This window comes from Adiantum capillus-veneris, chromosome 22 (assembly GCF_014529385.1).
Source record: "Adiantum capillus-veneris isolate H3 chromosome 22, ASM1452938v2, whole genome shotgun sequence".
Classification (NCBI taxonomy): domain Eukaryota; kingdom Viridiplantae; phylum Streptophyta; class Polypodiopsida; order Polypodiales; family Pteridaceae; genus Adiantum; species Adiantum capillus-veneris.
Genome location: NC_140952.1, coordinates 138,231,596 through 138,247,308, shown reverse-complemented (window position 1 = coordinate 138,247,308; position 15,713 = coordinate 138,231,596). Strand labels below are relative to the sequence as shown.

Genomic DNA, 15,713 nt, shown 5'->3' with positions numbered 1-15,713 from the left:
CAACACTCCCCCTCAAGCTCGACACCATCTCACGTATGCCAAGCTTTGTTCAAAACTATTGTAGCTTCTCCACTCCAAGGGCCTTCGTGAAGATATTTGCAACCTGCTCATCCGTCACCACATACTCAAGGTCAATGTCGCATGCTAAGACCCTCTCTTTGATGAAGTGGTAGTACACCTCAATGTGCTTCGTTCTGGCATGAAACATTGGGTTTCATGCCAACTATATGTTGTTGAGGTTGTCACCACATGCATATTATGATGAGCCATCTTGTTACAAAGAAGCCATGCAGATGGACTACAACATCAAGTGGAAGCAGGAAATGCAATTAGAGTATAATTTGATTATCAATAATGAGACATGGGACTTAGTTCAGTTGATGGAAGGCAAGCAAGTCTTACCTTGCAAATGGGCTTACAAAAAGAAGCTTACATATGAGGATCCTAAGCCTTAGTAAAGGCAAGATTAGTTGCTAAGGGGTTCAAGCAACAGAAGGAAATTGATTTTGTTTGAAATCTTCTCATCCATGGTCAAGATGACTACACTACGTACAGTGCTTGGACTAGTAACCATTTAGGACATGGAACTTGTCCAAATGGATGTCTTCATGTGGATCTTGAGGAGGATGTTTACATGAAGCAACCTGAAGGTTTTGAGCAGCCTAATAGGGAGAAGCTTGTATGTAAATTGAAGAAATTACTTTATGGCTTAAAGCAAGGTTCAAGGAAATGGTATCAAAATTTTGTTTCTTTAATGAGGTCCCATGGGTTTAGAATGAGTCAAGAGGATCATTACTTGTATACATAGAAAGCTCAGGGACAGTTTGCTGCTCATTCTCATCTTAATGATGACATGCTAATTGTAGGAAAGTCTACTAAAGAATTATCAAATTGAAGCAAATGTTGATCAAAAACTTTTCTTTGAAGGATTTGAGGAAAGCGAATCATTTTCTTGATATGCGTATCAAGAGAGATGGGAAAAAAGGTATCCTTGAGTGTCTTAGGAATCTTATACCCACAAGGTTTTGTAGCATTTCAATACCAATGGGGAAAGGCAGTGAGTACCCACTACCATCATATTTGAAAATAAGGAAAGAAGATTCTTGAGTTGTCTCAGGAATCTTATATCCACAAGGTCTTGCAGTGTGTCAATGACAAGGGGGGAAGGCAGTGAGTACCCCACTACCGTCATATTTTGAATTAAGTAAAGAAGATTCTCTCAAGTCATATGCTGAGAGGGAAGAAATGGCAAGCGTGCCATATTCTTCAGCTATAGGTAGTCTCATGTAGGCTGAAGAATATGCCTAGAATATGGCAGTCTCTATGTGGTAGTAGCTACAAGGCTAGACATAGCATTTCGTAGTGGGAGTGGTTAGTTGGCATATGGTTGATCGTGGAAAGAAGCATTGGATAGCAGTGAAACATATCCTTAGGTACTCGAAGAGTACAATGAGCAAGTGCTTATGCTTTGGTAATAACGATGCATCTATTGTTGGTTACACGGATTATGATTATGAGGGTAACCAAGATAGTAGGAGGTCTATGTCTAGCTACATATTCATATTCGTAGGAGGAGCCATCTCTTGGAGGTCATCTCTCCAAGATTGTGCGTCTCCTTCTGCTATAGAGATTGAGTATGTTGCAATTTTAATGCTTGCAAAGAAGCTATATTGTTGGCATGTCTACATGGAAACTTAAACATTCAACAGGTTCCAGTTTTGCTTTATGATAGTCGAAGTGCCATCGTTTTAGCAAGGAATCCCGTATTTCACTTCAAGTCAACCACATTGAGGGGAGGTATCATCTTAGTCGGAATTCATTGACAGATAAGCAGCTGGACCTAATCAAGGTCCACATTGATGACAAACCAGTGGATGCTCTTACAAAGAGCCTAGCTATGGAGCGATTTGCACATTGCATCAAGTTACTTGGTGTAGGGTGAACATAGTTATACAACGATGAAGCTATCACGCTTCATGCCCGCTTCATGATCATATATACTAACATCAGTCATAGCCACTTACGAACACATTGGCCTTTAAGTAGGAGATTATTGGGGTAAAGAGCAAGCGACCATCCCCTTTGGTGACTAACCCTACACTAACTAACTCACTAATAATCTCATTCATATATTCAATAAAGTTACCCTCAGTACACACTCGATAGTAGTGTGATTCCACCTAGAGATCTCCTCATTCTGTTTCTTCTCCTCCCTCTCCGCACACACACGCATCACACATGCCTCTCCACTACATTGAGACATTGTTGCATAGGTCCAACTTTGAAGATTGCAAGCTGCTTCTATGGAGACAAGTTTGAAGCTTACTCTTCATGTTGTTGGAGACTACTTTGATGTCACTCTCTATCATTAGACTATTGGTTGCCTAATTTATGTATGCATTATGAGGGCAGATGTTCAATATGCAGTCTCATAGGTGAGCAAATTTATGCATAGCCCAAGGTCTATGCATTGAAGGTAGTTAAGTGGATCTTTTGCTATATGAATGGCACTATACATCTTGGGTGTTTATCCCAAGGAGGGATCATTGCCACTAGATTTACATTGCATTTCAAACTTGTGAGTGTCCATTAGTGGTTTTTGTTTCATGCTCGACAACTCATGTATATCTTGGTTGAGCAAGAAGTAACCTATAGTGGCCACTTCTAGTTGTAAGTCTGAATGCGAGGTATCTTTCATAGCTACTATTGAGTGCATTTGGCCCGAACACCTTTCGAATGAGTTGGGGTGTTGGAAAATCGTCTTCCACCATTCTTGGCTGACAACCGGTGTGCTTTGGCAGTTGCAAGGAGCCCAATGTTCCACGTTTGCACAAAGAACGTGGGCGTGCATTACCCGGGGTGACTCTTTGAAGGAGTGGTCAACTTGGCTTACGTGCCTATTAGAACTCTGCCTATCTTTTCAAAGGCTTTGCCTCGTGAGAAGTTTGAAGCTTTGAGTAAATCTTTGGACTTGCTCTCCTTGTGGACTGATCACATGGGGCATGGAACTTTCTCTATACATGAGTCCCAACTCATGTTCACCGCATGACTCTCGGGGTATTTGTTACCATATTAGGGTAGTGATTGTGTGAACACACTTTGGATCGCCGGGACACTTCATTCAATAGTTAGGAGGCTCCTGCCCCCCAGCTTATAAATATGCCCATCACGCTAGGGCAAGCCTGATCTTTGCAATAGCACACTCAATAGTATTACTTTCTATGTTGTGTGCTCTTGAGCTTTTGCTTCATCTCCATCTTTAGGTGCATTTTTTGAGTCATATTTCCAACAAATCCTAGGTCCAACTGGTTGGGATAGATAAAGGACCACATTTGCATCTTTTTCTCTCTTCCTCTTTCACTTCACAGGAAGCTCGGAGGCAAAATGCACTATTGTACCTTTTTACATTCTTCATTCACCTTGGGAAACGAAAAGCACATAACAAAAACTACCTACTTGCACATGGATTGAAACAAATAATGTTATCACAAAAAACGAGCTAAATAGTATAGCTGCACACATGTTAGAAGTATCTCAAGCTATAGGTCTAACCCTCGCATTAACTAGGGCGGATTCACAAACGTCCGCAAACGTTTGTAAAATCCCAGCCATAGCGAATCAACTCTCTACGCATCAACGGACAAGATCCAAAACAATTAACACACATGAAGAGTAGGTGCACGTTGGCAGTCCAGTCTCACTGCTTACTGGCGTCCCTCCCATGCAAAATGTTGGGCGGCATCCCCCCCCCCCTCTCACCCATCCAGGGAATGAGACGGACATGCGCGAAAAGTTACAGCTGTTAGAATTTGATCAGTGCACGCAGCGTCTCCCACCAATGGTTGCATCCGCTTCTCCAAAGCGTGTTGCTGATATCCGTTGGAAATATTAAAGTAATTGAATTTGTCCGCAGATCTCGTACGTAACGAAAGCCAATTGGACACCTTGCACGTAGACAATCCATGTGGCCATAGCTTTTTGAACTGCACGACGTCCGCGGACATTTGTGCTTGCTTGTGGACGTGGAGGCAACCTTTCTCTGTTTTTGTCCATCCAAAAGCCCCAATCTGAAACCGTAAACGCTAGGGTTGGTATTTTTTTGGCGTTTATAACAGAGCATGCGCGTATCAGAAATTGGCATGTCGAGGAGGCGGATGAGGCCGGGGAAACCAAGTGATGAAGCTGAAGAAGGCTTGTTTCTCAAAACATTCGCAGTGGCCGCCTAAGAGCTTTCGTCCACCGTCGCTTTGCCTTCGCTGGGCTTGAGAGCTGGTGCTGTTTTTTCTTCCTTGGATATCTGATGGTTTCCCCTCGCCTTTTCTTATGTCGTCATGGTCATTTTGAGAGAGAGAGAGAGAGAGAGAGAGAGAGAGTGAGAGAGAGAGAGACGGTGGTGCAGTGATGAGTATATTTGGACTAGAGTTTCTGAACAGCGGCTCGTCTTGAGCTGTTGCTTTGAAGACAACCCTTGGCTGTCTGAGCGCCATCCATCTATGTCTATAGACCCGGCAGACTCATCTTCTTTGTGCGCCAATTACCAATGTCTTAGGCTTGGTTATGCAGTGCCTGGGATGATAATGGCTTTGGCGCCACAGTCCCATGTGGTTATTTTGATCGAGAGAATTTTTTGTCGTATCTCGCGATCGGGAAACGCTACAGACATCTAGATCTCTACACGTTCTCTTGAGTGGTGAATGTAGATTAGGATAGCGCTTACGCAAATGACTTGAATCATCAAACGGTGGCATTTTATTTAAGTATCCTGCAATTTAAGAGCCCTAGTCGTAGTTATAGTAAGGTAAATCTACTCCTTATTTCAAGAGCTATTCGAAGTAACGGTAGGGTAATATCACATTGAAATATGCAATCCGAGGTATACTAGTAAAGTTCGTGATTTCAATTTGCCTTTTGTATTGTATAGGAACCTTGACCTTTTGTGAGAATGAACTCCAATGTGGGAGTTCGTACTGCTGAAACGCCAGCTCTCCTATATTTACAAGGCCATTATGCTGCCTCATGAGTAGAACTGTTTGCTTGATAGTCCAAGCGCCCGTAAATTCCTGTAACATCGCACTTATCCTCCACACGTGCTTATTGATAAAATCTCATGCAATCCAGGGCTTCTGCAATGTCCCCTATTGGTCAAGGAACTGAATGTTATGTGTATAATCATACACAGCTGTAGCATCTAATGTTCGTTACCTCTTTAAGTAATGTTAGTAAATCGTGCTCAAAATCATACAAAGCATTAGCATCCAATGTTTGTTACCTCTCGTAGTTGTTCTTTAGATTTTTTTTGACATACAGAGTTTGCTGTGTCTGCTACTATCAAATAGTAAAAGTGAGTTTATTTTTTTGACATACAGAGTTTGCTGTGTCTGTTAATATCGAATAGTAAAAGTGAGTTTATTTTTTTGACATACAGAGTTTGCTGTGTCTGCTAATATCAAATAGTAAAAGTGAGTTTATTTGTTCCTTTACAATGATATTATACTTGAATGAAATTTTATTTTATGGTATTGACCCTTAAGTAAATTTTATATTATGGTAGACCTTTTCGTAAAATAAGATTATACTCCTTCATGCATTGACCTGTTAGTATAATAAGATTTCGCTTTTCATTGATTTATACTTCTGCTATTAAGCTTTTGTCCTTGACCACTTGTTTGCGATTTCATCTAATTTCTGAATCTTCTATTTTATGACTATCATGCGTAGAAAATGTTAAAACTTCCTTTTGTCCTTGACAACTTGTTTGCGATTTCATCTAATTTGTGAATCTTCCATATCTTTATTTTATGACTACCATGCGTAGGAAATGTTAAAATCTATCACTTATACTCAAATGATATACCTGTTAATACAAGTACGATAAAAAATCAGTCGATACCTTATAATTTTGACCAAAGAACCTTGGGATTTTCAGCAATCAAGTCTCTGCAATCAAGTCTCTGCAGTCAAGTAAGCGAAAGAACCTTGGGATTTTCTGCAATCAAGTAAGCGAAAGACAAGAATGTACTATATTCCCTTGGAAAACCAAGGTAGGTGTTTGGTCAATGACTTAGAAAACAGTGAGGCATGCTTCATTTAACATGTTTATACACCTAAATTTTACTCATTGGCATTGATTATAATGCTAGATTAATATCAGTCAGAAAGGCTTAAATCATTTCTATTCTACAACTTTAGTTTCTTTGGAATCCCAATAGTTTATAATCGATGTCCTATAGAGGCCCATCCATTGTTCTAGTGAACAATGGGAAGTACAATTGTACAATTGCTACCCTTATTTTATTTATATCAACCAGTTAAAAGTTAAGTTATTTGTTTTATTGTGGATATTTCTTAACGAAAACAAGGCAAAGCTTCTGCTGGATTGATTATTGTAGCCCAGCTGTCATTTGGGGAGGTATTTCTCTGAAAAATATAATGAAATATTGTGAGAGCGGAAAAGATGTAATACGCCCTGTTTTGTCTTTTCTTTTATTTTTAATTCCACAGGTTAATGCTACTGTTAAATCAGGATTTCCAAAGTACATCGACTTTCTGTTAATTCAGCCCAAAAATATTTGCCATGCCGAAGGATTGATTACAAAGTGGTTCTGAGTATGCTTATTGGTCTATGTTTTATCCCTTCGAAGTGTTATTGCGAAGATGTTGACGAACTTGTCAAACTGGCAGGAAACCTAGCACCTGAGTGGGATGAGAGCAATTCAACTTGCTATATGCACATGGCAGGAAAGGGAGCTAAATAACTATTTATACACTTCACTCGATAGTGGTTAGTGAAATTGACATTTTCATTTTGGGGACATTGACCAAAAAGAAGAACAGTATAAGGCTATGGCTGTACCAAATTATTCTTGTTCTATTGTATGAGAAAATGATGGTTTGCAGTTGGCCGACAATGTGTTGATAATGAGCATCGCCACTGGAAAGTGTTTGGGTTGGAGACCAGAAGGTGATGATGAGCATTTTTGGTGCAAACAATCAAATTCACATTCGTTAGATTTTCCCTAGTTGAGGGTGTTTCATTCGCTTGTTCCAAGATTGCAAATGCAAGGTGCCAAGCATATTACATTTTGATTCCTTGACCATTACGTATAGAATTTTTATAATTGATTTGAGATAAAATCTCCGAACTTTGTTATGACATTTCTTCAGAGATTTGTTAATAGTGCTTGATGCGCCTATGAATGTGCTGGCCTCCAAATCTTGCATGATAATCCGTTACTTATTGATACATAGATTCTCAAAATACTTGCAATATCTACAAAAGCAAGAGCGTGCAGCGAAGACAGATAATATGCTACGAAACATTCTATTTCAAATCAATGGTAAGATTTTAAACATAGTGATTTCCCTAATGGAAAAAAAATTAGACGTTATCCCTTAAGATCTTCAAATAAATCAAAAGATTTTTGTAATCCAAATATTCCATCAACAATAACAATCATAATTTGTTACTCTCGCGTGGGAATAATGATGCACTTAGATTTGCATAATACATTTAGATTTGCATTATATTGGTTGGGGAATATGAATAGGACATTGAGAGAGAGGGTACTGTCAAAAAACAAATGTTTTGAAAGATTATATATTTTTGTGGAATCTTAAATGACCAGAATTGTAACTTTAGTTTTCTTCACAGACTTCAGAAAGAAATGAAGCTTAGATAGTGTGAAGGATTACCTATGAATGAATGTATCTGCATAATCTATACATAGATATTGTGATGTGTGATGTACACGTCACGTGAGGCTAGAGAGAGAGAGAGAGAGACAGCTGTACTAACTAGATCTGCCTCAATAGTCGACAACCTAACTTTAATAGGCTTGAAACTTGTCATGCCAAGAACTTGCCTACATGGGTCGGACATCCACACCACACCTCCCCTTAGGGAGAAAAAGAGGGACATGTTCCATTTTTTTCGAAATTTTGGTCGGAGAAGGGACTCTACCAAAGAGGGATCAATTCCAACGACTCATCTAGGGGGAGTGATCATACCAGGGCTTCGGGCTTAAGGGATTGAGTTTGGGGGTTAGATTCGTCATCATGTCGATCATCATCAAGGCATGGAATTGCACATGTCACTTATGCAAACATCAGGTTGCTATCCCGATGTAATGGACAAGACCAGGAAGGAGTGAGGGCTGCATCATAATAACAAGTATGTGATCTGTTTAGGACATACATCTCTTCCAAAAGGGGTTTGGTGTGTGTGACTCCATTCTTTAATGAACACAAAGAAATGCTGAGAGCTAGATACAAACATTTGCGAAAATGCCAAATTGATAACTACGAAAAACTCAGGAGAAGATGATGAAAAACTGAGCAGAAGATGATGAACTGGGGGCTTGTTTCCATTTTACAGAGGCAATGATTGCTTTGATAAATCTTCTCAAGGCACCTCCTTTTGTAGAGATCTTTGTGACTTGGCAACCTGTAGCAGCAAGTTGCAACATCTTCTATCCTATCCAACTTGTGCTTGTAGAATGCCCCTTCAACCTTAGGAGCTTTAACAGGGTACATGAGCCACAGGACAGATAGAATGAGCTTTGCTTTCTTGTGTTGCATGGCTTCAAAACCGTGGGGAAGAGTGAGGTAAGGGCCATGATTATTGAATCTAGAGACAAGCAATGCTAGCAAGAATCGAGGGTGTAGGTTGGCCAACTGAAACGATGAGGGCAAAGGAAACGCGCGTGCATCAGCATGAGGTTTCGAAATCCCAACCATAGCTTTTATTTTCACTTTCATCCACCCATCTTTGGCACCTACAACTCTCCATAAGCTATGAAGAGTCCTTACCTCTTCAACCAGATGATCAACAAACCTGTGACATTGTGATTCACTCTTGAGCTTTTGCACACTCTTAGCTTGGGTACTTGCTGGTCTGCCTGGTCTCCATAAGGCATGTAGAGTCATTACCTCATCGGTCAGAGGCAGTGTCTCAGCCACCATAAACGTTGGCGTTTGAACTTCGTTCTTGCCCTTTCGAGCTTGGAGCTTGTTAGCTTGAAACGGCATCGTTGAGGAGTTTTCACCTTTTGTGTCACTGGGTACTATGAGAGCGATGCTATGGAGTTAACAAAAGTAGTAGGCAGAATGTGTCAGCTTGCTAGCCGGGATCCAAACAAAGCACCATGCCATGGTGCAGGAAATCAAGACCTTCAAGGGGAGCCAGGAGGGATTGCACGACGATAAATAGGCAAAACTTAGCAGGAGAAAGGGAGCTAGTAGAGCATAATCAAAGAACCGCAGGAGCAGCTAACTCGTATCGAACAAGAAAGCCATGGAAGACGGGGGAGATAGATGTGGGCTGAGCAAGAAGTGAAACGTAACTACCACCTCTACCCCTTGCCCGTCAACTCCACTAATGTGACGTACACGTCACGTGAGGCTAGAGAGAGAGAGATCCCACGATGAGAAATGATGGGTTAGGGAATGGTCCATGAGGGACCATTCCCCATCATAGATCATTCCCCATAATCCTTCGACACTTGGCGATCGGTGGATGTCAGGAGCCATGGGGGAGAAGGATTGTGGGGAATAGTCCTTGAGGGACCATTCCCGGCCGTCAATGGTTCGAGGGAAGGGGGGCCAACAAAACAGACACAAATTCGGTCTCATGCGTATAATATGCATAGTGAGAGTTAAGTTGGTTGCATGCGTAACAGTGTCAGAGCACACATGCCACGCATAGTCCATTCGCATTTCAATATGAACTTCGCTTGTTGACCTTGCATATTTCCATTGCTCGAGAGGTTTATTACGGATGTTGACAAGGCCTGCAGTGATTGGCAATGATTGTTGGAGGTCGACGGACTCATTATGAGTGTTGACGCGGCTTACATTAATTGGCAATGATCGGAAAAAATCTGTGTGTTGACATGGCAAACAGCCAGCAAGTATCGTGCGTTGAGTTGGTAGAAGTTGATTGAATGCATGCCAAGAACGTCCTGCATGCTAACCTGACAGAAATCGAGCGACTGTTGCAGGCGATTTTGTTGAGGAAACGCTAGTGGATGGACGGGCTAGATTCTTTGCCCCCCGACCTCGGTCCTTGACGGTGAAATAAAAAGAGTCATGTACTATTTTGAAGTTGAAATGATAGGTAAAGCATATCTCAATAATCACTCGAAATATTGAAAGTATGTTAATTGAACACCTTTAAAATTTGAATAGTTATGTTTCAGAAAGTTCAGAAAGTTAAACCCATCGCTTACTAATCTTAAAGTTCAACAAAGTGGCAATGAACAAGGCACTTGTGAGACTACATTATCAAACTTGAGCAAGAGATCAAGGCTAAACTGTGTACAAGAGGATTGTTTTGGCATACTTCTTATTTATTCATGGAGCAAATTCTCATCTCTATTCCCTCTTGATTAGGCTATGCAACGCAGTTTTCAGTCAAATGAAAAGAAGCTTTGATTATTGAACCCACACACTCAGTTTCGAATTCATGAAGCGTTCGATGTAGACCAACACAGCTTACAACGTTAATGGAACGTCCTTGCACTCTTGTAAAAAAGAGCTCTACAAACCCCCTGGGCCCTCCCTCCTCACCACCCTTTCTTTCTCTTTGCGCTTTGTTGCGACAGCTTATGACCCCTCTCTCTCTCTCTCTCTCTCTCTCTCTCTCACACACACACACACACACACACACACACACACACACACACACAGATTGCTTGTAACTCTCTCACGATCCAAGCCACATCGCTTTGAGGACATACATGACATGCAAATGCAGGGATCGTTACCCTCATTATTGACCATGAGAGAGAGAGAGAGAGAGAGAGAGAGAGAGAGAGAGCATCACATTGTATGTGTGCATACACATGTACATTTATGAGGAGGAGAGAGAAAGAAAGATTTTACCGTTGAGTTCATGCACTTTTTAAAATTTCAAGATATTATTTTTTGTCCTTAGTGTATTTTTTAAAGGATAGCTAAAGATTTTACCCGTAGAAAATGGATTAAATACTCGACATTGATCAACCAACCCTCACATTAACACCCTAAATGGGTAGAGGAGATTTTCGAGTTGACGGACCTTTTACCACTTTTTGGATATTTTTTTCTTTTCATTTTTAAGAGTTAACATGTGGGTCATGCTTAAAAATCTATAAATTCCTTAAATTTTGGTTGGCAAGGGTTCCAATCTAAAATCAACTAGAGAGAACACCCCAAATCGCTTTGAGGACATACATGACATCCAAATGCAGGGATCGTTACCCACATTATTGACCATGAGAGAGAGAGAGAGAGAGAGAGAGAGAGAGAGAGAGCATTGTATGTGTGCATACACACATGTACATTTATGAGGGGGAGAGAGAAAGAAAGATTTTATCGTTGAGTTCATGCACTTTTCAAAATTTCAAGATATTATTTTTTGACATAAGTATTTTTAAAAGGATAGCTAAAGTTTTTTACCTGTAGATAATGGATTAAATGTCCGACAAAGACCAACCCTCACATTAACACCCCAAATGGGTTTAGAGATTTTCGAGTTGATGGAGATTTTACCAATTCTTGGATATTTTTTTTTTTTCATTTTTAAGAGTTAACATATGGGCCATGCTTAAAAATCTATAAATTCTGTAAATTTTGGCAAGGGTGCCGATCTAAAATCAACTAGCAAGAGAACATCCCAAATGGGTAGAGAGATTTTCCAGTTGATGGACCTTTTACTAATCTTTGGATATTTTGTTCTTTTCATTTTTAAGAGTTACCATGTGGGCCATGCTTAAAAATCTATAAATTCCTTAAATTTTGGTAGGCAAGGGTTTCAATCTAGAGAGAGAGAGAGAGAGGGAGGAGGGGGAGAGGATAATTGTTAAGTGCCGTATTTAATGTATTGAAATGCAAGTCCAACAAATGACGCAAGAGGAGAGAGGAAGTCATAACAAAATGCTCGCGTGTAGGAACAATCTAAAGTGACTTTAAAAGTTACAAGACAACCCTTCAACATAAGTGAATATCTATGGGGAGGAGGAGGAGGATAAAGAGAAAGAGAAGATAAATTAGAATAATTTTTTTAATGCCATCGAACAATCCCAAAAGATATATCTCACAACATGGGAAAGAATAAAATTATTTTTGTTTCATCTTCTCTCTCTCTCTCTCACACACACACACACACACACGTCTTGATAAAAGGAGAATTTGAAACGTTGTAGGAACATCCAATGAAACCTCAAAGATCTATTTGATTGTACTCTCTCTCTCTCTCTCTCTCTCTCTCTCACACACACACACACACACACACACACACACACGTCTTGATATAAGGATAATTTGAAACGTTGTAGGAATATCCAATGAAATCTCAAAGATCTATCTGATGGGAGAGAGAGAGAGAGAGAGAGAGAGAGAGAGAGACGAATCATAGCCATCTATATTTTTCTTTTCAAAAAAACGAGAAAAAGCAGTTCGCTTCTCTTTTTTAATTGTCTACCTGGGATATTCACTTCAACTAGAGGGTTTTGGGGGGGGGGGGGGGGGGGGGGGGGGGCGGGGAGGGAGGGATGAGAGAAGCATAAAAACTTTGAATGTCATAGTTATTGTATTGGAACAATATGAAGATTCCTCTCTGTGACAAATGTGACAAACTCAAAACATATGTGACAACTCTTTCCTTCAAGTATATATGTGTGTGTGTATATGCGCGTGCACTATGTGTACATATAGACATAATTGGAACATATCATGATGTCTGAAGACCTATGTGATAAATATTTGGTTCAAGCATATATATATATATATATATATATATATATATGTATATGCGTGTGTGTGTGTGCTATGTGTACATATAGATATATATATCATACATACATCCATACGTACATACAAGGATAGAAGCAAGTAAGGGAGTGGAGCAGAGATATTGAATCCAATTGCGTTCCTATCATTGAAACCAATTCTAGAACTCACTCCATTTATAAAAAAAAGTTTTATTATTACATTGAATTCTCTTAGATTTCATCTCTTCGCACCATGCTAACTTATCTAAACTCTATAATCAAGCTTGGTAGCATTGCTAGATCAAGGTAGACCATATGAAAGAATCTCTCTCTCTCTCTTTCAATATATATATACACACACACACACACACGCACACACACACACACCCCAATAGAATTAGAGCACTTCTAAGTTTGTTGAACAAGGGCTAGCACCTCATGAAAAATAATGTCTATGAGAAGCTTGCAATCTTGGTATCAAAAGAATGCTTTGTAGCATCTATTAAGAGGTCTTGTCATGCATCACTTTTATAAATGTGATAGATTATACGTATAGGAAGAGAGTATTGACAGTGTTCCACTTGGAAGAGAAGATAACCCTATGAGAATAGAGGCATTGTTTCCTTGGCCGCAACAATGCGCGGGTCACATACTAGTTGTTACTAAAGGCTCTTTCCACCCACCCATTGGATATTCTCTCTTCCAAGTTTTATTTCTTATAACATGTCTCCTCTTATATTATCCTTTTGGAAAGACATTGTTCCATGAAGGGAAAACTGCTTCAGTGTAACAAGAGTTAATTTTTGACAGTAATTTGACTTGGTAGTGTATATACCTTTGTATATTCTATATGCCTCCCTTCCTATTTGTAATCTCTTGCATATTCTATTGCCTACCTTCTTATTGTATCCTCTTTCCAAGGAGACGTTAGGAAGGTGTAAAGTTTCAATTTTAACCATGGCAAGCAACGTGATTTTATTACTTTTTAAAAATGAAATGGTGGTCTTTTTCTCTTCCTCCCTTGCTCTCAAGGGCAGGCCTCTCGTGATTTTATCACTTGTTCAAGAATAATTTCACCGCTTGAATTATAATATTCAAAGCAAGAAGAACCTTTGAAGGACGTTTTCTTTTGTCTATAAAACGAGATTTGGTGGTTAGCTATGAGTTAGATCTTTGAGTAGCTCAACGGAGTGAGCCTTGTAGCGAGTTTTTTAAATTTTAAAGGCCACCCTTTCCACCTCCCTATCTCCTCTTTCTGCCCATGTGCTTCCTCCTCTTCCCTTGCTCCTCCTACTTAACCTTCTCCTTCAACATCCTCCCACCTCCTCTCTCCATCTCCTCCTCTATCTGCCCTCCCTTCTTCCATTTCCTCTAGCCGCTTCCCTTCCTCCATCTCCTCCTCCAACAGCCGCACTCCCTTCTTTCTCTCTCTTTTCCTCACTCTATAAAGCCCCCCCCCCCCCCCCCCTTCTCTCTCTTTGTTCTGGGCAAAAAGGGTCGTATTTACATTATATCCAAATGTGAACCTAACTTGGTAATTTCGATGTCCGAGGTGCACTCCTCCATTGGTTCATACCGTCATCCCACCATCTTTACATTTGAGATCAATTCAAAAATAAATGCTTCAATGTCTCAACCTTCCCACATCTAGAGCATTTGCCCCTGGATATTCTTTTCTTTTGTAAAATTTCACCAATAGGCAATGCTCCTGTGATAACCTGCTACATGAACACTTAATGTTTGAAAGACATCGATGAGTGCCACACCTGTTGGAAGTTTATGTTCCACCATGCATTGATTTGTGGTAAGGCCCACATTCTTGAGCAATTTATTCCATTTTTTTTTGGTTAGAAAATAATATTGCATAAAAACTGTCAGTAGGTGACTTCCACCAATGTGCAGATGTGCATGATAGTTCCCAATCCCTATACCAATCATTGACATTGAGAGAGCAAGAGAGCTGGCAATTAGCTGCATGTTCTTGTAGCATATTCCAAGGGATTTGAAGCCCATGTCCTAATCAAAACCTACGTCTAACGATAAAAAAAGCAACCAAACGATTCTTGGAGTCCACAATCTGATCAATTGAGCTTATTCCCCTCCTATAAAGGAGCAAATCTTGTCTCCTTATGTACTTAGCAGGTGGTTTTTTAAAAATAAAATGACCAGAAACAAGATTACGATCCCAAGGAGTGACTTGTGTATCATGCCCGGCCAACCCATATAAAGTTAGAGAAGTCATAAGTTTCCATTATGCAGGGAGGGCCTCAGTAGTTGAGGAGGTCAATGAAAGAGGGGCTATAGTGCCATGAGGCTATCTTGGTAACATGCGAGAGGGAGGGGGGAGGTAACTTTTTTGAAAAAAAAAGCACTAATGATATCACTATTTCCTCCTTTTTAAAAAAAAATTAGTGTGTGTCTGTGTGTGTGTGTGTGTGTGTGAGAGAGAGAGAGAGAGAGAGAGAGAGAGAGAGAGAGAGAGAGAGAGAGATGGGGGGCTGAGAGAGAAAGAGAGAGAGAGAGAGAAGGGGAAAGAAGGGGAAGGGGAGGGGATGGAGAGAGGGCAGAGGGGGGAGAGAGGTGGGGGGTGGGTAGAGAGAAAGAGATAGGGGGTGCAGAAAGGAAAGAGGGAGGGACAAGCAAACATAGAGAAAGAAATAGGGGGCAAAGAGAGAGATGGGGGGATTGGAGAGGGCGGGCAGAGAGAGAGAGAGAGAGAGAGAGAGAGAGAGAGAGAGAGAGAGAGAGAGAGAGAGAGAGAGAGAGAGAGAGAGAAGATGGTTTGGGTTTTTGTTTTTTTTGAAAAAAAAGAGGGAGAGAGGGGGAGTGACAGGGAATGAAAAAAAAGAATCCTAAAGCAAGGCACTAGCCATGTCCCTAGTGCCTTGTTGCTAGTGCCTTGCCTTGGTTTTTTTTTGTGTGGTAAAAAAGCTCCCTCCCACTCCCCCTCCTTCCCTCTTAAAA

At 40.4% G+C, this 15,713-nt stretch overlaps 1 protein-coding gene and 3 non-coding genes across 4 annotated transcripts; all 4 read left to right on the top strand.

The window, feature by feature from the left end:
• The first annotated feature begins 287 nt into the window (after positions 1 to 287).
• LOC147430302 (uncharacterized) lies at positions 288 to 7,191 on the top strand. The gene is made up of 5 exons (XM_086495121.1): positions 288 to 387; positions 1,827 to 1,938; positions 4,189 to 4,272; positions 5,927 to 6,041; positions 6,502 to 7,191. The coding sequence occupies exons 1-5, from the start codon at positions 288 to 290 to the stop codon at positions 6,604 to 6,606; spliced, it is 516 nt and encodes a 171-aa protein (XP_086351247.1). The 3' UTR covers positions 6,607 to 7,191.
• LOC147430305 (small nucleolar RNA SNORD14) lies at positions 4,169 to 4,305 on the top strand. Its single transcript, XR_015185923.1, has one exon. It is a non-coding gene; the product is annotated as a small nucleolar RNA SNORD14 (small nucleolar RNA).
• LOC147430304 (small nucleolar RNA Z157/R69/R10) lies at positions 4,390 to 4,488 on the top strand. The gene has a single exon (XR_015185930.1). It is a non-coding gene; the product is annotated as a small nucleolar RNA Z157/R69/R10 (small nucleolar RNA).
• Positions 4,537 to 4,665, top strand: LOC147430303 (small nucleolar RNA snoR80). The gene has a single exon (XR_015185926.1). It is a non-coding gene; the product is annotated as a small nucleolar RNA snoR80 (small nucleolar RNA).
• Positions 7,192 to 15,713: the final 8,522 nt, after the last annotated feature.

What these genes read in the sequence shown, in the direction of transcription:
- LOC147430302 (XM_086495121.1), top strand. Translation starts at nt 288, where the DNA reads ATGCAGATGGACTACAACATCAAGTGGAAGCAGGAAATGCAATTAGAG. An exon ending in CTTAGTTCAGTTGATGGAAG is followed by an intron (nt 388 to 1,826) that starts GCAAGCAAGTCT and finishes ATTCATTGACAG; the next exon opens with ATAAGCAGCTGGACCTAATC. An exon ending in ATCAAGTTACTTGGTGTAGG is followed by an intron (nt 1,939 to 4,188) that starts GTGAACATAGTT and finishes ATGAAGCTGAAG; the next exon opens with AAGGCTTGTTTCTCAAAACA.